The sequence below is a fragment of the Alosa sapidissima genome, chromosome 13 (genome assembly GCF_018492685.1).
Source record: "Alosa sapidissima isolate fAloSap1 chromosome 13, fAloSap1.pri, whole genome shotgun sequence".
Classification (NCBI taxonomy): Eukaryota; Metazoa; Chordata; class Actinopteri; order Clupeiformes; family Clupeidae; genus Alosa; species Alosa sapidissima.
The window spans coordinates 9,850,041-9,874,366 of record NC_055969.1 but is presented as its reverse complement, the minus strand read 5'-3'; the positions used below and the strand labels follow the sequence as shown (position 1 = coordinate 9,874,366).

The following is a 24,326-nucleotide window of genomic DNA, read 5'->3' as shown; positions in this document are numbered from 1 at the left end:
CACTCTGCTTCCAGTCTTAGGCCACCATTAGATATGTTTTATCAGTGTTAGAATAATATCAGTGTTAGAATTGCTTGGGGGAAACTGTTGACGGAGCCAGCTGGTTTTGTTTCTCATTCTGACACATTTGTTGGATGTGCCAACAGCTCCTAGCGGTGGGCATGCTTTTCAGTGGTCTGGCTGGGGAACGACGGCTCTGTCAACAGCTTGGTTATCATAGCACTGCTAGAACAGCACATTTGTTGTGGCCTACGACTGAAATCAGACTGGAACCAGAAGAAATCTAATCTACTATGTTTTTTTAAAGTACTGTATACATGTTTCTTGTATTTCCAGGTGGAATTATCATAAAGAGAGTGACATATGGTCCATTGCTAAGGCAAAACATGTAAGGTGGCCTAAGACTTTTTCACAGTACTGTATATCACATACCTAAATCTCAAGAGATGGTCAGGAGACCATGCTGCTCCCAGAACACCAGTTATTTGATAATTTGAGTTATATGATGATTCCTTTAATAATCACAATGTTTATCTCTGTGCCCGTCCACAGAAGTTTTTGGATTGAAAGGATGGACAGCTTGTGTACTTTTATGTAATAACTGCTAGGCCCCCACTTTTTACTGCCTGTAATCTTTGGACCTCAGAGTATGTGTGAAAAGACGTCGCATCACCTGAGGATGCTCACACTTGTGTTGAGTGGCAGCTGCAGGTAACACTGGGCCACTCTTAACACACCTGACGCTCAAACGCACAGAATGAACTAAGCTGGCCTGCTCCTGGACACAACCAGACAGCCACGCTCAATCATATCGTCTCATACTTGTGATCCAACAGGAGTGGTAATCAAGCTGAAAGTGGGAGAGGAGGATGAGAGGTGCTTTCCTGCTACTCGCCACCTCCTGTGCTCTTCTCAGTACAGGTGAGTCTCCCACAGAACAGTTTGAGCTTTTTTGATGGTCTATGATGTTTGCGAAATCATAATCATTTGTATTGTGTTTTAGAACATCTCATGTATGTTAGAGCAGAGATCTTCAACAGGGGCTCTTCAAGGTTACTGCAGGGGTTTTGGCAAATTTTTTCTATGCCAAATTTGAACTAAATATTTGAATCTGACACGACTATTTTACAGCATTACAGCATTGCAAAGTCATTTTATACATTATCAGCCACTCTAACAGTTTGATTGATCAAGCAAACAATTTGCTTGTTTGCAAAAACATGGCGACATGGCATGTCTATATCAGCCAAGGGGTACTTGGTCTGACAAACTTAGAAGGGGAGCAATGACAGACATGGTAATGATGTTCACTCACTACTTGTCAATAATGGTGTTGCTTGGTGAAGATCTTGTCTGTGAAGATCTTAAATGACCATATCTACAGTATGAGGTAAATACAGTGACTGATGCTACCGTAAGCAGACGGCCTGAGGAGCAGGTGACTCTTTATGGGTCCCATCACAAAGTGAATAACTCTGGGGTAAAACATTAGCAACACCACACGCTTTGCTTATGCATCAAAAAAAATGTATAATCCCTTGATGCGCTGTTCGGTCACAAGGATTTTATGGCACTAGCTGCCTGAAGTAAGTGCTTATCTCCATCAGATGGGTATTAACACCAGCAAATGAGCAATAAAACAATGCAATATAGACACAAAATTATCATCCTTGTAAATATTTAAGCGTTTCAGACATTGTCATATTGTGACATATTGTGATTCAGGTCATGATCTATCGTTTCCCAACCTTGGGGTCGGGACCCCATGTGGGGTCACCTGAAATTCAATGGGGTCAGCTGACCAGTACATTACATAAAATAAATAAATAAATATATATATATATATATATATATATATATATATATATATTAAAACCCTATGATATCCAAGTTAAGTAGCTGATCCTTCATTACAATCTAACTAAGTAAAATAAATTTAAACAGCCCCCATGACATGTTTGATTGACGGAATTATGCTTGATCAATGTTCGAAACAAAGTAGCAAAATAACTAGGCACGCAAGGACATTTGGGGAAAATCAAAGTACCGCTTTCGTCTGGATATTATAGCAGAAATGAGTTGCGCTCTCTCTCTCGCAACATGTGAATGATTGGGGTCGGCAACATTTTGTGACATCAAAATAGGGTCACCTGCCAAAAAAGGTTGGGAACCGCTGTCATAAATGTTTGTCACAGTATATGATTTTGACAGCAATATTTTACCATTTCTGGGGACAGGGGCTTGTCACTGCCCCTGACTACATGTTAACATTCATTTAGCCTCATTCTGTTATATTTACCAAATCAATCAATCAGAATCAATATCAATCCCTGTCAGATTAAATCAAGAATTAAACAAAAAGGGTAATATCATTATCCACCAGTGGTCATATGTTGTTTTGGCGATGTACTTGACTGCTGTAAATCTTAATGAATGTGTGTCCCTCAGCCTGGTGTGAGTGTGAGACCGGATGGAGACCCTACGATAACCGCTGTTACTTCTTCTCCACGTCCACCCTGAACTGGAACGATGCGCGCACAGACTGCGAGACAAACAAGGATGCCAATCTGATGAGCATCACAAGCCACGCTGAGAGAGTAAGAAGCCGTTTCACTGCCATCAGTCCTGGTTATACAGTAGCACCACAAAGGCACCATAACCAGACATAGAAATAACCAGACATACCATAATGTGACCAGACAGAGACATAATCAGGCCCCAAGTGTTACAAGATATGGCTTATCTCATGTTATATAACATGTTACTTAAGATAACAACTCAGATCTCTCTTCCCTCTCTCTTTCTCTCATTTTCTCATTTCTGTCCTCTTTCTTTTTCCACATCTTTTCCTGCTTACCCGTCATGTAGGATTGGGTCCGCACTCAGGTGGGAGGACAGATTTACTGGATTGGTCTGAATGACATTGCTGAGGAGGGTGTTTGGGAGTGGACGGACGGCTCTGTGTGGAACCCCATTCTGGCGTAAGTGTCTGACCTGCATATGGAATTAGAATCAATATTCAACTAAATTTGCATGGTCTGGACATGGACATGGACATGGTCAAGCTCCACCACATAGTCTGTATAGAATATGGTTTGTTTGTATGTCTTCTGCTTGAAATGGTCAGTGTCTGTGTGATTAAGTTTATATGTGTGCCTTGCATGTGTATCTATAGGTTGTTTTGTGGGTGTTTACATTGGATGGGCATAATGCTGTTTTATGTGTCCTACCATAGGTACTGGAGGCCCAACCAGCCTGATAATTGGCAGGGCGATGAGCACTGTGGACAGGCGGACACCAATGGCCGGTGGAACGACGAGGGTTGTGGAGTCAGACGGCGGTATATTTGCAAGCGTGAAAATCGTAAGTCCATATAATGTTGCCTTAATTAATCTGGCGGCCATTGTAAGCCAGAACAAACAGGAGAAGAAGGGTTCGCTCGCTTGTCTGCTGGTCTGCCAGAGTAACCTTCTTCTGCAAGTTTTTTTTTTGGCAGTTTGCAAACGGAGTGCATTACCGCCATCTGCTGGACTAAGGTGTGATGGCAAGTGTACCCTGTAGCCTCGTTCTGGCTTACAATGGCCGCCGGATGAATAAGGCGAATAGCCATTCACAGCCGATACTCAGCCAATATCAGAACACCACCTGTTAAAGCAACACAGATTTCACTAACATAAACCTATGATCACACAACTATTTTTAGAGTACATATTTGTATTTATATGTTAAAAATCTGCAGCTAATAATAATCTGTCAAAATTACTGAAGTGGTATATGGTATCCTCCAATATGAAGACAAAAAAGACCAAATAAATCACACTTCACATTGACAACAATTAGTGTTTTGCCACATTGTGTCTCCCCAGCTAACCCTACAGTCGTGTGTGATGAGACTAATGGCTGGCTGCCATACCAGTCCAACTGCTACAAGATCCGCTTCGACCTGAGGAAGAGCTGGCTAGCAGCACGCACTGACTGCATAGCACAAGGCGGGGACCTGGTGTCCATCACTTCTGCAGAAGAGGAGCAGTATGTCACTAGCCGTCTCGATACCAACGCATTTGACCTCTGGATTGGCTACTCTACACTGGTGAGAACAGTCCCTGGTTTAGAATCAATGCCTCACATCCAGAGGATCTCTCTCTCTCTCTCTCTCTCTCTCTCTCTCTCTCTCTCTCTCTCTCTCTCTCTCTCTCTCTCTCTCTCTCTCTCTCTCTCTATCTCACACACACACACACACATTCACACACACACACACACACACATACACACACATTCACACACACATTTAATTTCAAGAACACATTAATCAGTGACACCATGGGGATTGTCCACTCAACCCCCTGACTCACAGCTCCATCTAGTGAGGGTGTTTATTACAGCATTTCAAGTATGGAACTGAAGTACACTTATCACATCAATCTTTCATCTCTGTGGGACATTCTGCGGAGGAGCATATGCTCTAATTTGAGTAGCCAGAGATGATTTATCACTTTTCTTTTACTCATATATATCAAATATTTTATTTGATATATATGAGTAAAAGAAAAGTGATAAATAAATTCCGGTTTGGCATGTCCACCGTCCTCTCTGTTGTTTACAGGCCTGCAACACCCTCTCCTGCCAAGTCCAGGCTGACAGCACTCAATTCCGCTGGTCAGACAGCAGCACCAGCACATACACCAACTGGGCACAAGGTCAGCCAGACGAAAGGTGAACACGTCTCTCTATTCACACTGTAGTTGGAACAATAACTGACTGACAGCATAAGCACCACACAGAGGTAACAATAGCAGTCCAGAGGGAGCAGTGGGAGTATTAGCAGGTTTTCACAAAAAAAAAAAAAATGATGTTGGTAGGTTTTGCCCAATGGTTTTCTGTGTCAGTCAATCTCTGCTCCTGTTAAGCAATAGAGGGTGTGCTCGGAATGATACATTCTGTCACAGTGATCTCATCCCTGTGAAGCTATTGAGGACATACACATCGACTATCATGGACATGTGGTTGTGGTCAGTAGGATTTTGTCATCGTCAACTAATTGTTTGGGTTCCTCTGACAGCGATAAAGCGAACGGACTGTGCACAGCGACCATGAAGGCAGTCGGAGAAAATTTTGGCAAATGGAAGACCCACGTGTGCCGTCATGAGCGACCGTACATGTGCAAGCGTGGACTGAACAGTAAGTCCACATCTGAAGAAACACTCCTCCTGACCTTATCACTGAACTTGATCTCTCGTAACCTAGCCTGGCGTGACCTGTCTCGTCTTACCAAGAGCTTTTAACTTAACATGGTCACTTGAATAGTTTAACGTGTTTGTCCTGCCCACAGCCATTTGCCCTGCTGGGTGGCTCAGCTTCGCCGGGAACTGCTACTGGGTTGTCAACAACCCCAATCTGCTGACCACCTGGAACGATGCCTTCACCAAGTGCACTGATATGGGGGCCAACCTGGTCACCATTAAGAAGTGAGAACAGACAGTGGGAAGGGCTATAGGGCCCCCTGCTGGGCCTATGCTCATGCTTTAATTTTACAGTTTTAAAACAGCTTGTGTGTGTGTGTGTGTGTGTGTGTGTGTGTGTGTGTGTGTGTGTGTGTAGTGTTAAAATACAATAGGGAACAGGCCCAAAAACTTTGTAGGTGAATAGGAGATAAACAATCATTATGTTCTCATAAATAACTGCAGAAAACCTTAATTTCACACATTTAGGCTGTGTCGGACTTATATATTTTTATTAATGCTTTGCTACTATAATGTGCTTTTTTTATAAAGTAATGATTGTTAATTATGTGGATGAGGTGAGATGAGGTCTGGCTGTTAGGTCGTGAATATATTGCATATTCCAGATGCTTACAGTAGACCTGTTTTCAGTGCAGAGGAACAGTTCTACATTAATGCCCAGCTCCCTGATTTTCACCAAGTGGAAATTCCTGATATCTGGATTGGCCTCTCAGGTAAGGAAAGTTGAGACTGTCTTTACTGACTGAATATTCAATCACAAAATGAGAACAAGCACAACAAAACAATCATAACAATATTGAAAAGATTTGACTGTTACTGAGAACTTTGTAGCTTTGACACAGCAAGATAAGGCACATGGTAAACACAAACAAAAAGTACATGAACATGACATAAAACATAGAAAAAAGTTAAAGAAAATTAATTTCCACTTCCCCCTGTATGTAAGTTTGGCCTTTGTACATATTAAAGCCAATACACCCTGAACACAAGCTTTCTTTAAATATAAACCTGTGTTTTGCTACCATCAGATAAGAACCAGGATGGCAATATCCAGTGGGTTGATAAGACCCCGTTGGAATTCTCAAATTGGAGGAACGGTTTCCCCCAGAATACAGCTAACATGTGGGACTGTGGTCAGATCTACACAGGTGAGGAAGAAATTTACTCCCAGAAACACCCAGACACATTTTTATTCTTTACATTACTTTGCTGTTGATCCTGTGACCTTAGCTTTTGATTTGAACAACCTTTCACTTTCCCCAGGAAATTACAATGGCAAATGGGAGACCACAACCTGCAATAAGAGACTCGGTTACATCTGTAAAATGTCTGGTGGCCAAAACGTCAAACCCACGCCAGCTCCAGGTCAGATTACTGTAATGTTATTACATCCATAAAAACAAAGATTAATGCTCAATATGGCATATACCGGTCTTTGGGAGGGGGAAAAGAAAGTTTAACTACTCTGCCTGAGGCAGGTCTATGACCAAAAGTTTGCAGATTTGAATTGAAAAAATATATATTGCACAGATTTGAGTGTGTAGTTTTTTCTATTTTTACTGTTTTATGACTTTAAACTCCAGAACCTCAGCTACCATATGATCTGTGTTTTTGTCTTTTTTCAAACACAATTTTTTCATTCAGTTCATTAACAAAGACTCTAAGAGCCTGAGATTTGTTTGTTTGTGCATTTATGACTGTTATGATGCATCGGGGTGTCAGACCCAAACTGTGCCGATGAGCTGTGGCTTCCTCCTCTTCCCCCAGAGTCCCACTGTGACCAGGGCTACTTGCTGTATAATGACTACTGCTACCACTTCGAGAGCGATGATGTCATGCCCTGGAATGACGCAGAACAGTACTGTGTTGTGCATGGCGGTCACCTGGCCAGCGTCCACAATCAAGAGCAAATGAGCTTCATCATGGGTAAGACATCAGCACAGGGTATCCAGACACCTCTAGTTTCCATACCTCTCAGGACAAATCCTGGGCATGATTGGTGTTAAATTTGTCCAGATACCAGTTTGGCTTGCTGTGAAAAAGTAAATACCGGTACTGTGGAATGTTATTTATATTCATTTGAAGCCCTTGAGAAGCCCTTGAGTGTTTCTGACTGCTTTTGTACAGCACACATGCCACGGACCTCATGGGTCGGCCTAAACGACATTCAGACTGAGAACACTTGGGTGTGGACTGATGGCAGTGCGCCGGTAAGTGAAAGCCATGCAGATAGACGACATTGTAGGAGTCGGATCCCAGACATGTCAAATTCTCTTTGTTCCTGCAGGATTTCTTACCCTGGGAGCCACATCAACCAGACAACTGGCAAAACGAAGACTGCGTCTTCATTCGTGGCGTGGAGCACTACAGCCCTGGCTCAATTAATGATCAGAACTGTGCCTACTCGTTTCCTTTCATCTGCCAGAAAGGTGAGGAACGTTTCCGACCCAGGCGGGCACTGCAATGTTCGCACGAACGCCCTGACATTGTGGCATTAGCAATTCAACTTTCGTGACTTTACAGTTTTTTCTATGTATCTACAATGAATGCACCCTTTCTTCCTCTGTCTTTAGGCAAAGGCCAGGGCCCACCACCTGTTCCCCCAACCTCAGGTCCAGGTAAGAGCAAACTGCTCACCACTACATCTGGTATTATCATGCTGAGGTGGTGTTTGATAAATGTAGTATTTTCATATTGTTTCTTACTAATTTTAGCCTATGGTCACTAACGTTATCACATGGACATGCTAGTGATGGTAGATGTGTGGCTCGTAGATGTGAGTACAGTAATGCTGGAAGCAACAGTACCATAAGCTTTGGTGTTGGCTCTCTGTGTCCCACCCCTTACGCCACCTGTAGGCTGGAATGAGAAGTGCGGCACCTGGTTATCCGATCCCTTCAACGACTACTGCTACCTCGTGAATTCCCTGTCCATGAGGACCTGGAGGGACGCCAGGGCCGACTGTGTCAACCAGGGGGGCGACCTGCTCAGCATCACCGAACCCTTTGAGCAGGCCTTCATCCATTGTAGGACAGCATTCATTCAAAACAAACTTCATCAGCATTCATGCTTCATCCATAATCTCTCCTTTAACCCAAAAAACCTTTCATTCATATGTCAACACCAGTCTCATGCTGTCCAGTCAAGGTCATGACAGTATTATCTTTTGAACATAACATCTTGTGATCTTTGTGTACCTCCAGCTATAGTGACGCAGATCCCCACTGGCGTGGGTCTGTGGATGGGAGGCCATGACTCTGTGACTGAGGGGGGCTGGGAGTGGAGCGACGGATCCCCCTTCCGCTACATCAACTGGAACGCAGGTGAGAGCGCTGCTGCGAGAGGCTGGATGAAGAGAGGAAAGGAGTGAGACACTGACCACTGCTTCTCATCTACTCTTATCCTAAGAAAACTTCTGCTTCATATAGCATCTGTTGCAAGCAAACATGGTTGTTTTCACCTGAATGTGTTTTCTTTTAGGCAATCCTGATGATTATTATGGAGAAGACTGCCTCGATATTCTTATCAGTAGTGGCCTCTGGAATGATGATAACTGTGACTATGACAGAGGTTATATTTGCAAACGAAGAGGTACTGAATGTTTTTTTTTTAACCCTTTTTACCCATGACTTAGTGTACACGGTTTGCCTCAGTGAGAAACACAGTTTTCTTTGTGTCTCTTAAACAGGAAACACTCCAGAGCCCCCTCCACCTCATGATGGTATGATAGTCTATGGCATGACTCTTCATTGTGTGGAGAATGATATTGATATTGATGATCCTACTTCGCTTCATAAAATGGAAACAAAAATCGAAGTGTGTGCTGTGTTGTCATGTCAGAAGTATAGTAATGGACTCAGTGAAGTCCATGTGCATGTTGCATGGAGTGGTCAGTACTGTGCCGATGTAGCTGACTTGGTTGTGGATACTGCTGGTCCCCTACAGGTTTCCTCACCGGTCTCGCCTGCGAGGGCTCAAGCATTGTGCTCCACTGCCCACATAACAGCGTCATCGACATCCAATCAGCTTTCTTCGGCCGCAAGAGTGACAAGATCTGCCCTTTCAATGAGGGATCCACAGGTAATACACTCTGAAATGGATGTTATTTTCACTGAAAAGGTGCCATTCTGCTTAATGAACTCTCTTGTTCTTTTATTTGTGCAGGGTCTTGCACTGTGCAGGGCTTTCTGCCTATAGCCAGGAAACACTGTGACAACAGAGCCTTCTGTTTCCTGATGGGAAGAGCAGACCCGGACCCCTGCCCAACAATCTCCAAATACCTAGAGGTGGTGTACAGCTGCGTAGATAATGGTAGGTATTGGGGTTTGTTTTTGCCTTTCCATAATCCTGCTGCTCCACCAATTATCTGGACATGCTGTCTCAGGCTACTTGTGTATTTTAACTGGAGAGGGCGTTTTGTTTTGCAGTGTGTCTGAGAGGACTGGGCGTGGAGGATGGGAATGTGACCGACGCCATGCTCTCGGCCTCCTCCTCCATCAATGGCAAAGGTCCAGCCCAGGCTCGGCTCAACGGCGCCTCCTGCTGGATGCCCTCTACTTCCGGTGAGTGTGGTCTCACCTCGGGCAAACATGACACAGTGCACAGAGATACAGTACCTATAAAAAGTCCCCTTGGATATTTTCCCCTTTTATTACTTTTATAAATGGAATATTGGTCAATTTAATTTGCCCTTTTTTACAATTATTTACAAAAAACCCTCTTTAATGTCAAATTGAAAGCATATTTCTACCTACTATTTTGACCTACTCTACTTCAGCAAGGGAATATATGAACCAGTTTGAAAACACACTATCCATTTTCACATGTGATGATGAATTAACTCACAAAACCTACTGTCGCCACCTATTCCTCCAGTCCAGATAAGCTCCAATCACTTTGGGTGTCAATATCTGTGTGTTGTGTGCATTTGAAGCCCCACTTGTGTGAAACTTAACCACCTTTTGCAGCTAATTCCTGGATCCAGGTGGACTTAGGCGCTTCAAAGAAGATCACAGGAGTAGTGGTCCAAGGGTGCCCTACTGCAGACCACTGGGTCACCACATTCAAAGTCCAGACCAGTATAGATGGGTTGCAGTGGACTGACTACACACAGGATGGAGGGGTAAACCACACTTGACTTAGCAAGTAGAATCCTCTATTTTCCAGACTGACTGAAACTGAACTGTCCCAAGAATAAAACAATAAATAAAAAAATGTTTCTAACATAATGAACAAGTTCAAACTTTATCCATATAATTCTTATCAACCTACAGAGCCCCTAAAGGGACATGTGCTTTCAAGTTTCCTTTGTGTATGAGATAATGGTGACAGAATTGTCCATACTGTATATTCTTCATTACAGCCAAATCACAAGTTTCATGTGAGTAGATACAGTGAGTGTGTCACCTGGCTGTAGGCTTGTCTGAAGTGGCGTTTGTGGATGTGTCCCCTACAGGAGTATCCAGGCAGTGTGGACAACACCACTCCTGAGACACAGCTCCTGGGGACACCTGTCTCCGTGCGCTACGTCCGCATCCTGCCAGTGGCCTGGAATGGACAGACTGGACTGCGGTTTGACATCCTGGGCTGTGTCTCTGACTGTGCGTCTATGCAGTATTTACAAGTAACAGTAAATAGTACTGTACAGTAACAAGATCACTGTCAATGTCAAAAGTAAGGATAATTAAATTAAATTAAATTAAATAAATAATTTGTATTAATTAGTGCCGTTTTCTTTCGTTTCATACAGATGCCATAAACTGTGATTCAACAATATGGTTGGACCATGCAACTGAAAAAAAAACGTGAGTCAGACTCCATTATAGCAATGCTTCCACTCATCCGTTCATGTTTGGCTTTGTAACCGTGTTAATGTGTTGTGAAAAATGTTCTATGTGATGATGATGTGAACAAGTGAAACATATCTCAATGTGCACATCTACCCAGGTTACACTGTCCGGCCGGATGTGCTCGTGAGCCATACAGTGTGTACGGAACATTGACATATCGGGGTGTAAGTGAATGCCTACAAAACGCACGTGTTTGCAACACTGCATGTTCCCAGCATGGAATATACCTTTGCCAAATGGAATGCAGTATTGAGTGGGAACCATTATGTGTGTGTGTGTGTGTGTTTCTCTTTTTAGGACTCTACCATCTGTGCAGCTGCCATGCATGCTGGAGTGATTCTGAATGAGAATGGAGGAGACTTCACGATCATCAAAACACCAGGCCAGTCCTTCTACAGTGGCTCTACTAGAAACGGCATCACCTCCAAACAGTACGTGTCCATTTGTTCTTTAATAAAGGTCCAGATTTTCCTGATGAAATAAAGAAAAGCGTAACCATTTAAAAAAAATGGCATTTTTTAACTCCCTCGCAGATTCGATGGAGACTATGGCATTTCTTTCCAGTTTGCAGATGGAGGTAAGCAGCATCGCCAGATGTCTTGTGATTGTCCAGTGTAATCTTGAAAGGATTTGACACAAGCAATCTGTTTAATTCTAACTAGGTTTTGACAAGAAGCAGTAGCACATATTGTGTTTGAGTAGTATCACATCACATGCACTGGGGGTCATCTCTCTCCAGCCCTGTCTCAAGGCCCTCCCTTGTGTTTTCTTCCCTCTGTAGAACTGCGTTGCTCAGGGCCTGACTGGTATGAGTTTGGGGAGTTCTGCTACAAGCCATATGGTGACAAAAAGACGTGGCGAGGTGCACGAGACGCATGCGGGAAGGAGGGAGCCGATCTCGTGTCCATCGCCTCATTGGCCGAGCAGAGTTGGCTGGAGAGCTACCTCTACCAGGGTATGACACACAGCTAACAGCTTCTGCCATTCTGTCCTGGCACATCATTAATAATTTGGCTGACTGGGTTAACATTTACATTTATTCATTTAGCAGGCGCTTTTATCCAAAGCAACTTACAGCAAGAGAATAACATTCAAACTACAGGCTGGTCAGCTGTGGCCTACTGGTTAGCGCTTCGGACTTGTAACCGGAGGGTTGCCGGTTCGAACCCCGACCAATACGGCTGAGGTGCCCTTGAGCAAGGCACCTTACCCCTCGCTGCTCCCCGAACGCTGTTGTAGCAGGCAGCTCATTGTGCCGGGTTTAGTGTGTGTACTTCACCTCACTGTGTGTTCACTGTGTGCTGAGTGTGTTTCACTAATTCACGGATTGGGATAAATGCAGAGACCAAATTTCCCTCACGGGATCAAAAGGGTATACTTATACTTATACTACAGTGCACAGGAGACCTTAGCTAGGAATTACCACTGCATCGGTCAATACAATTACTAGAGGATAGGGTTTGTTGTTGTCTGGGGTATATTTTAGATGGAACATGTCCTTTGACTAAACGGCTTCCCTTAATGATACTCAGAAATAATTTGCGGAACAAGACAGAAAGCCAATTTTTACTTTGTGTGCTTTTTTTACATTTTTTTATTTATTTTATTTTATTTATTTATTTATTTATTTTTTCTTAACAAGACATCACATTGACTTGGCTTCTACAAACATAACACAACATAACATTAATAACAGAAAGGCTAAGGATGATTTGCGTCCAGGATGATTACAGATATGATTATCAGGGATGAAATTGATGACCGGAATGGGGGGGGGGGGGCTGCGGATGGTAGCTCTGAGAGTGTGAATGAGGTGGTGTTGGGATGGGGGTGGGGATGGGGGGTGAGGGGTAGTGAGGATGTATGTGTGTGAGTGTGTGTGTGTGTGTGTGTGCATATGTGTAAGGCTGGCTTGCTGTTGGGCCAGGAGGAGAGAAGCTGGAACACAGAGAGGGAGGGTTTCAGAGGAGAGGAGTTGTAATTATTCTATTAAAGATAAGTATAATAATAGGAATAACTGATTGCCTGGTTGATTGCCTGACTGATTGCCAACCTGGGCACCCATTAATGGCCACAGTTCCACCCAGCCCCTGCAGTTATACTGCGACGAGCTGACAGAGGGGAGGACCTGCGTGCCTCCCATCCCCCCAGGCCCCCAGCATATGCACACATCCCCCACTACCACGACCAACCACACCTCGCCCCCAGACCTTCACCCAACACGCCACTCTTGACCTAAATATGTATGTGAATGGCTAGGTTGAGGGATCTATCTAGAGTGTAGCATTAAAAGAAGTGGGCATGCATGGTGAATATCTGTCAGGATTTCCCCATGCACACCACACTTACCCTGTGTAAGATGTATGCCTCCTCAATGTGTGCATTAAAATAAGTGAGGCATGCAGATAGACACCTGATGAGGCATCTACCTGCACTCCACTCTTACCCTAGCCTGTTTTGTAGTTTTTGTTTATGTTTGATGTATGTCACCTACTTTGTGTGCTTAAGGATTGGCAGAGAAACCATGGCTCACCTGGGATTCAAAATCGAGAGAATTGAGGGGGGATTGGGGATCTCTTGCTTCAAATCCAATGTCCCAGCTAAAGTGGTGCTTTCTGTCTATTTCTCTCTTGCTTTATCCGTAGCCAACTCTGATGTGTGGATTGGCCTGAATGACCTGACCTTCTCCGGTTATTTTACCTGGACGGACAGCTTTCAGGTCACCTTCACCTACTGGGCACCTGGCGAGCCCAATAATCACCTGGGCTTCAATGAGGACTGTGTAGAAATGTACCATCAGGTAGGGCATTACTGTCCCCCCCCCCCCTTCCCACAAGCAGAGGTGTAACAATCCAGCTTCAGATAGTAAAAGTCCTGCCACATGTTGGTTCCAACCATTCACTTATCAGCCGATTCTAATAAGCACAATTCTTAAGCCAGGTAGATCAGCTAATTAGTGCAATCACATGTGTGTTAAGCGCACAGGTAGAACCAATACCTGGCAGGACTTTTACTTTCTGAAGCCGGACTTTTAAATCTCTGCTGAAGCGCATTCTAAGGACAGGTTGTGCAATCATCTCAGTCTCCCTGGTCAAAACGTATGTTTCTTTGTGTTATAGACGGGAAGGTGGAATGACGTCACCTGTAGTGAACTCAACACCTACATTTGCAAGAAACCCAAAGCACATTTCCCACTACCCTCCGTCAAGCCCACTGTCTATGGATGTCCAGCGGTGAGCCAGTGACTTCCTACACTTGTCACCTTACAAAGTGAGGTGAATATGTTGTATACAGTTCATGCTTGTGTCCAAGTATGTTCCACCACCATGGTGTTTTCCTCAGGGCTGGGATGCATACGCCTATGGCTGCTATTGGTTTGAGGAGGCCCCAAAGACACGGGACGAGGCCAAAGCCTTCTGTGAGGCAAGCGATAGCACGCTGCTTCACATCATGGACGTGTAAGTGAACCTCCTTTTCTCGATACTTAGATCTCGATTACTTGATTTCTCGATACTTAGACTTAGATGTTGTCACAAGATTTGTTTTTTATTTGTATACTGTACCTTTTCTTGCATTTTACCTGCCATTTTGTTGAGCTCATTTGTAATTTCCTCTTTGATAGCTATGAGCAAGCCCACTTCACAGCCTTCCTGGGGAAGTACACTGGGGAATGGTGGATAGGCCTGAAGGGACTGGGCGGCAATGTAGGGGTCGACTACTTCTGGGACAACGGAATGGCACTTTCCTTCACCAACTGGGACAGGGAACAGCCAGGTGAGGCCTCCACTGCCTGACCTGAGAACAGCGGGCTGCTAGGCAGTTTATCACTGGAAGAAAACCTAGTGCCTGAAATGAGAGTGGGGAGGTTGCTGCTGCTGGCGTCTCAGAGTGTTAAATAATTTGACGGTACATTTGGGTGGAGGGGAACAGATGTGCTGGTGCACGTTTCATCTCGCTGATGTAAGTGCGGTAAAGTGAGCAGAGCTCTTGTGCGCAGCCTTGTCAGGACATCAATGACAACCCCAGCTGGGCATGTCCTGGGCTGTGACTGTCGTCATGGCAGCAGCAGCCTAATTGGCCGTGTTCTGGATGAGGATGGATGAGATTTCCAGATCAGTAGGGACAGAATTAGCAGGTGCACAGCCAACCACAGTTACCACCCCCCCCCCCCCCCCCCCCCTCAGAGTTGTAGCAGTGTTCCAGCAAAAATAAAACCAAATGAGAGAAAAAAAATGATTTACTCTTGAAATTCTGCAGATCATGCGGCAGGGTTTTGTGTCACCATGGCGACGGCTCCCATCGCCGGGTTCTGGAATAACGAGGTTTGCACAGAAGCACGCCCCTTCGTCTGTGAGAAGCCGAGGAACGGCCTGTCTCCCCCAACACGAGTCCCCACCCCCCCTCCTGTCGACGGCTGCGCAAACGGCTGGACCGGTCAACCCCACTACAGGAACTGCTACAGGGTTAGACAGTTGCTTCTCTGACACTCTGAGCTCTTGATGTAGGGGACCCACATGGTCTAACGGAATATTTTTCAATCTCTCTGTCTACAAATTCCATCCAAACAGTTGTCACTGCTGTGAACATCCTCACAATATATTATTTATATCTGCTATTATTATACACTGCAGCTATCTGGGAAAAATTTAATTTGACTATTTTAGTTTGCAGAATGAAATTAATAACCTGGCCATTGCAAACATTACTGCATATAATCAACTATTACCAAGAGGTTCACTGCAGGGTTTTCCCTGAAAGATGCCCGACTGATACTTGCCTGTTGTGACACGTGGTCTTGTCTCTCTGAGCAGCTCTTCACAGTGGACTACTCCGCGAAGAAGAGCTGGCAGGCGGCACGCGAGGACTGTGTGTCGCGGGGGGCCGACCTGATCAGCATCCACACTGGCGACGAGGAGATCTTCCTGGCGTCCTTCACCAAGGGCAAGACCTCGTGGATCGGCCTGAAGCACAACGCCTTGGATGGAGGTGAGGGGCCACATTTGCATCATTCACTCAAACCCTTTTTCAAAGCGGCCATTTTGAAATGAAAGAGTAGGGCAAGCACAGGTGTTAATACCTTAATGAAGTCTCTGTTCAAGTTAAGTGTAGCAGAATCAGAACCTTAATTAATGTCATTAGTAACACCTGGGCATGCCATAATTAGGATTACTGAACACTGTTAAGATGCTATATATTTCAGTTAAAATCATATAAAATCAATAAGATATGAGAAAATCTAAGATGGGAAACCCAGTTTTAGAAAATAAAAGTCCTAAAACATATTTGTTCCAACCATTCACAACTCCTCAGCCAGGTAAATGTACTTTCAGAAGCTGGATTTTCCATCTGTGAATAAAATACGAATAGTGTGAGGTGTATATGCTGAGACACTGCATCCTCCAATGTACATCTTAATTAACAAGTAACATCACCACATCTTGAATAGTAGAAAATTGCATATGTGCTTTTCCTGAGCAGTGTTGGTGTCCACTCTGCAGGCTACCAGTGGAGTGACGGCTCTGCCGTGAGTCACACTAACTGGGGCTTTGGGGAGCCCAACAACCACGAGGGACGCGAGGAGTGTGTGGAGATGATTACCACCAACAACGGCACCTCCTTCTGGAACGACATAAACTGCGACGCTCACCAGGACTGGATCTGCATGATCGCCAAGGGCAAGACCCCCATTTTGCCCCCTGTGCCCCCTTCACCTGTCCCAGGTGAGTGCTGGTGTTGGACTGACCACCACAGAGCACAGAAGCGAGTTCAGAAAAAATTGGCCTTTAGCTACAAGCTGTTTTTCCTTGCTTCCTATGCTGGTAATCCACAGGGGTTCAGTCTCTGTCCCCCCCCCCTTTTTTTTACTCTTTTAACACTATTTATATTGACTTTGCAATGAAGAAAAATTATTATTGATCGGTAAAAATAACTGATAAAACTGATTATTCTCCATAGTGTAGTCTATTATGTTGAAGTCAAGTCAAGTCAACTTTATTTATATAGCGCATTATTTATATATTCATACACAAAGGTCATTCAATGTGCTTTACATAAACAAAAGCAAACAGGAATATCTGATGAAAGCATAGAAGGGCAATAGTCAAAGAATAGTTTAAAAAGTAAAGAAAAAAAAAATTAAGAAGAAAACATAAAACACACAAGGTGCGTGTTGAAGGCTTTATGTGTATGCGTAATTTCATTTTTCATGTCATCCCTTCTCAGCTCCTGACTGTGGCACGAACCCTGGATGGAGGAAGAACAATGGGATCTGCTACCTCTTCAATGACACCGACCCCGTGGACTTCCACACGGCAAAGCGGCGTTGCTATGCTGAGAAAGCCCGGATGGTCTCCATCCTGGATGAGGCCGAGCAGTCGTATGTGGTCACCATGGTACGTGCCAAGAGAGTGCGCTTTTGTCTCAGAGTTTACAGTATAAACTCTACCATGCAAGTGCGAGACATGCATGCATGCAAGTTGGAAAGTTCACAATGTGTGTGTCTCTGTGTGTGTTTTTGAGTTTTTTGTGTGTGTGTGTGTGTGTGTGTGTGTGTGTGTGTGTGTGTGTGTGTGTGTGCGTGTGTGCGTGTGTGTGTGCATGCGTGCGTGTGTGTGTGTGTGTCTGTGTCACTGCAACACAGGTGGGAACAAGTCAACTGGCCAGTGCTTGGCTTGGCATGTATATGGCTGGAATAGCAAACGGACAGTATGCGTAAGTATCTCTACCATTCAGAGTTTCTAACATGCTATCACTGACTCTATTTAATTCTTTCATTTTATTCTTTTGCTGTTTTCATCCATCCATCCATCCATCTTTTCATCTCTTCTCTCACTCCCTCCACACTGCAGGTGGGTGGATGGGTCACCTATGACGTATGTCCATTGGGGCCCAGGTGAACCCAACGACGCCAACGGGGAGGAGAAGTGTGTGCAGATTAATAGATACCCAGGTATGTTTACTTGTAGACTAGAAAGACTACAGTATGTGTAGTACATTAACACTTCATTCAAATAAAAACCTCAATAAAAACTGAAATAAAACACTGACGGCATGTGAAGTATTGTAATAAAACACCAACAGCAATTATCTATGTGTCTTTTCAAATATTACAGGCAGTTATAATTAGTTCACATTTGTTTTGGACAGTGATGTTTGAAACGATACTCAAACTACCCTGAATGTTTATATTGAGCTGTGTACCTCTGACTTGCCCCATAAGGCTCATGGAATGATGTGAACTGTGGCCGAGACATAGCTGGCTACATATGTAAGAAGTACCCGGGCAATGACCACACCCCTGCCCCACCCACCCCAGCCTGGGACGGAAACTGCCCAGCAGGTGAGACCACCTCTGGTTCCCATACCAACCAAAGAACACTCTGGCTCTTCCTTAGCAAACTTACTTTAGTCATATCAGGATCACAGTGCAATGGTTCTAGTTAAATCGGTTCCTATCACTGCCATGTCTGAACTCTCTAGGTATTAGTTTTCTTATTAAAACTAATGGGCTAAAACAAAAGATTAGGGCTGCAACTAACGATTATTTTCTCGATAGTAAGTAAGTTGTTTGATCGATAAAATGTTGATCATTGTTTTCCAAAGCCCACGATTATGTCTTCAAATCATCTAGCCTTGTTTTCATGGCCGTAGATTTAGGGTGGGACGCTAAGGACTAGTCCTAATCAATATTTTAAGATGACAAAATTGTCCCCACCAATATTTTAGCGAACTTATTTGTGCTGCTGATCATTCCGACAGCCAGCACAACAGTACAAAAAACGTCGTCATATGATTTGCTGAAAAACAATGCACGCTACAGTAGGCCTACACGCACGGCGAGTGTCAAAGGCTACTTGTTTGCACCGGCAGTCAAGCGAGCGGGTGTCAACGACAACGGTAAGTTAGGGCTGTCTGCCAATACATAGACTATCGCAAAAAAGGCCAGAGTAAAACATTGTGATATTCCCTTTGCCCTTCAGCATGTACATCTTTGCCCCTTTTTGTGGTTTGTAGATCAGCTTTGCCATCCCAAAATACGAAGCTTTTTCATTGCAGTCTAGGCAAAATAATTAGCCATACAAACTGGCAACTGGTGACCAGGCTTTCAAATGCGTATTTTACTGTGTAAAATAGCATTAGCTGTTAGGATATTACCCAGGATATAGCTAAGCTAGCTTCTGTAATCTTTCAACCAAAGTTAGGAGTCATGTTGAATAAGGGTGTGTCGCACGGACAGTCACATAGGCTATAAGTCACCATCACTGACTGTTAGGCTAATTGGGCTACCAATCTTGCAGTCGCAATAAACAATGAATCCGAGACATTTTCCTGTTCCTATATTCTGTGAATGTAGCCTGCACAATGCAAAGAAATATAAACTGGTGCATTTCCATACTCATAAATGAACATTGCAAGACACTTATCTCTTCTATGATCTCATCCCAGAAAGATTTTCTTTGACTTTTTTAACATTTATTTTTATCTAATGACATAGCAAACATGCTGAATTGAATCCACATATCCTTGCACTTGCGAAACTATTTTTCAGCATTCACGTTCCTCTTAAAGTGACAGGCACTCACTTAGATTTACACACCAAATGTGATGATATAGACAAGTGTAGCCTAATAATTTAAAAATCAATATGATGTAATCAAATTACTAAATATGTTTAGCTATTAGTAATCATGTAGATCATAAAATACTATAAATAATTATCAATATAAATTTATAGTTTATATGAATTCCAAAATATGAAAAAGAAACCTATGACAACCATCACTTTCTATGTGTGTGTGTGTGGAGGGTCAATCAAATTCTATGATTACCACTGATGTGAATGATCTCACAAATCACACAAACCAAATCAAATTTTAAAAAATCGCAATAGTATCGAAATCGAGATTCTTCACTTGCTATTGGTATTGAAACAATAATGTTGGTATCGTGACTACAGGAGTTGTGGATGTGTCCCTACCAAAGCTGTGACCAAACCTACGTCCTTGCTTGTTTTGTTCACACACCAAAGATATTTAGTTCACTGTCATAGAGGAGTAAGTAAAGCTGAAAATATTCAAGTTTAAGATACTTTAATCAGAGAATTTCTATGTATTTTTCTTAAAAAATAGCATCTTATTAATCGATTATCCGATTATCGTGTGTCCGTGTGTGATTAATCGATTATCAAAATAGTTGCCGATTAATTTAATTTAGATTAATTGTTGCAGCCCTACAAAAGACTTTCACTGAACTGATGATCACTAAGATATTAAGATGATTACAGCAAATCCAGAGTTCCACGTATTGCAAAAAAGGTCATGAAAGAGTCGACTAACCCCTCTCTTTGGTGTCTCCAGGGTGGATGCTGATTGGAAGCAAGTGCTACCTGGTCAAGGGTCCTGATCGCAACAACCATAATGACTTCAAAGCCAACTGGAACACAGCTCGGAAGTGGTGCAAAGATAATGGGGGAGACCTGGCTGTCATCGACTCGCATTATGAAAACGGTAAGACCCAGACATACTGCATTAACTCAAATGCATTCTGTGGCATTCTGCCATGTAACATAATACTGCACTGGTCTATCCCACTGTATGATGATGCCTTTAGTTTTTTTGTTCTCATGTGTGTGCAAACTGTTGGGGCAATATAAAAGGCAGCTTGCTCACAGTATCTCTCTTAACTTTACAGACTTTGTGGCCAGTTACCTGCGGGACCTGGTGAAGCCTGTATGGATCGGTCTGACCGATAGCCTTCACGAGGGCAGGTTTGCCTGGAGTGATGGAGTCAGCCCCGTGCTCTACACCAACTGGGCAGACAAGGAGCCCAACAACCACGACGGCAAGGTGAGACGCTGAAATAGTCACATTCACAGTCAGAAACGTTCATAGACTAGTCTGCCACACTGGTAGTAGCTATGGTTGGTGAAACTATACTGCAGTCTCTATTTGTTCTAGTGCCTGAATTCGGCCGGCAGCCATTTTGAGTAATTCAGTAGCATCTCGGGGTTAATGTTTTATGGATTGTCTTGTTTGATGATTCTTGTCAGCAATCTGAAACCTTTGCAACTGTAATAAAGTCTCTTCTAGCTGATAAAGGGCAGATGTTATCACCTGGTAGATAGATATCTAGCACAGATTAAACATTGAATGCTGTTTATAGCATGGCATGGTTAAAACTGTGAAGAAATAATGCAAGACCAACAGAAAAGTGACTTCTGGACTCTACTCTGTTGTTTTCTTAGGAGCACTGTACGGCCATAACACACTCCCACCATCAGACAGGCCGCTGGAACGATGATGCGTGTACTCAGGAGTTTGGCTGGGTCTGCTCCCAGAAAAAATGTGAGTACAGGGGGAATGGACATCTGGACATATTGTCATATTGTATCTATACAAAGATGAGATGTTTGCCACTTATATTCATGCATTCATCTCCATTTTACATTACACTACGAGGGATCATATAGCAGAGTCAACCAGCACTGTCCATTTTCACCTCTAACTGCCCAAACCTTGTGTGATTTGACATTCACAGCGAGTAGCCTTCCTCCATCCAAAAACCCGTGTAAAGAAGGCTACATCTCCTGGTATAATAACTGCTACAAGCTGGCGTTCGAGCCCAAGACCTGGGAGGCCGCGCAGGTCGCCTGCCAGCAGGATGGAGGGAACCTGGCCAGCGTGGACATGAGCTATGACCAGGCCTTCATCTCTGGAGCGGTGCTGCAGGGAAGGTCGGACTCCTGGATTGGGCTAAGGAAAAAAGTATGGCCACAGAATTGAAAAGAAATTAAGATATGTTTTCAAATGCATTTTACCATAGAAATTACTGGCTAGAATCAGTGATACTGATTCTTGATCCAGTGATGAGTGTGATATGAATTGTGTGTTTTTTTTAATGAGCATGTGATATTGTTTGTTTGCTTTTTAATGAGTGTGTGATATGAATTGTGTGTTTGCTTTTTAATGAGTGTGTGATATGAATTGTGTGTTTGTTTTTTAAAGAGTGTGTGATATTAATTGTGTGTTTGCTTTTCTCCTGCAGGAGGACAGTGATTCCTACAGCTGGACTGACGGCTGGCCTGTGTTCTTCACCCACTGGGGACCTGGGGAGCCGACCAATCACAAAGGAGAGGGCTGTGTGGCCATACACGGCCCAGTTGGGCACTTCTACGGCACCTGGAACGACACAGCCTGTGACGCCGCCAAGCCCTACATCTGCAAGATCTCCTCAGGTGAGACACTTGTTAAACATTTACAAAGTGATCAAAGGAGCTCTGTAAAAGCCCATTGTCATTAAGGTTGGGCACGGCTTACTGAATCTGGGTACGTCTCCACAGAGAAGCCACCACCAACTCCTGCACCGGGAGATGGGAAGTGTCTGCCCGGCTGGAGGCCGTATGGACGCCACTGCTACTTTGTGCACGACGCTCAGAAGGGCCACTCCTGGTCCGAGGCGAGGCACTTCTGCCAACTGGCCTCAGCCGAGCTGGCCTCCTTCCACACCCGGGCCGAAATAGAGTTCATCCAGCAGTGGAACTACACAAAGTACCATCACCTCTGGATCGGCCTCACCAGGGACACCTCCTGTATGTGTGCACAGCACCACGCCAAGGCTCACACGCACACAGCCAAACATCGCACTTTCGCACTCACACACAGTACACGTCTCACATATGAACACAATATATGATTCTGTGTTCTAAGCCGACCATCAGTGATTGGACATGAAAATGGCCCACTCAATTAATAACTACAGGTAAGTAATGATGTTTTGCTCTGGTTTTTTGTGTGTGTGTGTTGTCCTTTGGTGTCTCCAGACGGTTGGGCCTGGACTGATCTGAGCTCTGTGAGATATTTGAACTGGGCACCAGGGGAGCCCAACGAGAATATCCATGATGGAGAGCTGGGCAGAGAGGACTGCGTGGAGATGTACCACGATGGCCGCTGGAACGACAACAACTGCGGTCTGAAACGAGGCTTCATCTGTCGGCATCGCCAATGTAAAAACATTTATTTACACATTTTAGATATATTTACATAGGTTCAGTAAATGTTGAAATAATTTAGGGCTGATTTCCAATCCACATGGGTTAAGCCTTGTCCTAGACTATAAGAGAATTTGAAGATTTTAGTTTTGAGTTTTTAGTCTAGTACTGATCAAGCTAACTGGCCCTTAATGTTGATTATTTGATTTTACTCCTAAATGTTTTTCTGGACATCTGTTTAAAAAAACACTGTGTTCTCTCCCAGACTACTTCACTGATGACGACGGAAATATCATCGTACCAACAGATCCTCCTGCAGGAAGCGGCAGTACGTTCATAACATTGTAACAGTTATTATGAAAGTCACAAGCCATTATCGGTTGACTTAAACGGCAATTTATTTTGCCATCATGCAAGTTTATTAGTATAGCATTTTAGTTTATTATTTAGCATATTGGTAATAATTGTGGAGGATGTTTATAGCAGAGAAAAGTGACTTTAGTGAGGATTTGCTGTAGAATACGACACATTGGGAAATAAAACTAGGAGGGCGTTTCCATTTATTCGTTCAACTGACCTGGCTCTGGATTTTTATTCTCTTCCAGATGGTGGTCTAATTGCCGGGGCTATTATTGGTGCCATTATATGCGTCGGACTAATTGTAGGTCTTCTGTACTATGTTGTTAATGTACGAGGAGTGAAATTGAGTTCCATAAGCTTCCCGAGTCGAGACAAAAGTGCTGTTGACGTGGTAAGTGACAAACTTACAGATGATCAAACCCAGATAAACCTGTTTGCCACTGGATGGCGTTTATGTTGTTTAGAATAAGTGAGAGTGCATGAGATGTGTTTCTTTATTCAGACTGGTTTGTTGTGTTCCTCTACAGCCAACTTTCAGTAATCCCAACTTTGGAGGGGAATCAGAGACATGAGGGGATTCTGTGAAGTCGGCTGGATCCCACTGGTCTTGTATAGTACACGTGGCATTGCTGCATGGCAATCACACTGCCTCTCGATTACCAAAATGTTTGCTTCAGTATTTCAGCCTATGAACACATTTCCATGTCAAATTATATGAAACACATGACATTTTTACCACTTTTATTGAAAATGTGCCAAATTAATTTTCTTGTTGAAATTGTAACATTCCTTTGTATATATTTTGTCTGTACTTAAGCTGAAATTAAAATGTAATAAAAAATAAATAAATTTTGAATTAAATGAATTGAATTAAAAATAATAAATTATTTT

At 43.6% G+C, this 24,326-nt stretch overlaps 1 protein-coding gene across 1 annotated transcript; it reads left to right on the top strand.

The window, feature by feature from the left end:
- Positions 1-685: 685 nt before the first annotated feature.
- LOC121680606 (macrophage mannose receptor 1) lies at positions 686-24,324 on the top strand. The gene is made up of 50 exons (XM_042060048.1): positions 686-921; positions 2,449-2,597; positions 2,869-2,981; positions 3,236-3,363; positions 3,867-4,090; positions 4,604-4,713; positions 5,060-5,178; positions 5,330-5,465; positions 5,871-5,953; positions 6,269-6,388; positions 6,504-6,605; positions 7,008-7,166; positions 7,368-7,450; positions 7,528-7,669; positions 7,814-7,858; positions 8,099-8,266; positions 8,444-8,563; positions 8,721-8,831; positions 8,929-8,961; positions 9,186-9,320; positions 9,405-9,551; positions 9,668-9,802; positions 10,208-10,362; positions 10,696-10,840; positions 10,990-11,044; positions 11,187-11,253; positions 11,387-11,520; positions 11,623-11,666; positions 11,871-12,044; positions 13,735-13,889; positions 14,209-14,322; positions 14,432-14,547; positions 14,712-14,863; positions 15,347-15,552; positions 15,901-16,075; positions 16,588-16,809; positions 17,312-17,481; positions 17,730-17,800; positions 17,938-18,038; positions 18,309-18,428; positions 20,446-20,595; positions 20,780-20,934; positions 21,333-21,432; positions 21,626-21,852; positions 22,133-22,322; positions 22,428-22,676; positions 22,908-23,090; positions 23,341-23,403; positions 23,681-23,826; positions 23,963-24,324. Exons 1-50 carry the CDS (start codon positions 870-872, stop codon positions 24,005-24,007), a joined length of 6,498 nt encoding a protein of 2,165 aa, XP_041915982.1. The 5' UTR covers positions 686-869; the 3' UTR covers positions 24,008-24,324.
- The last annotated feature ends 2 nt before the right edge of the window (positions 24,325-24,326 follow it).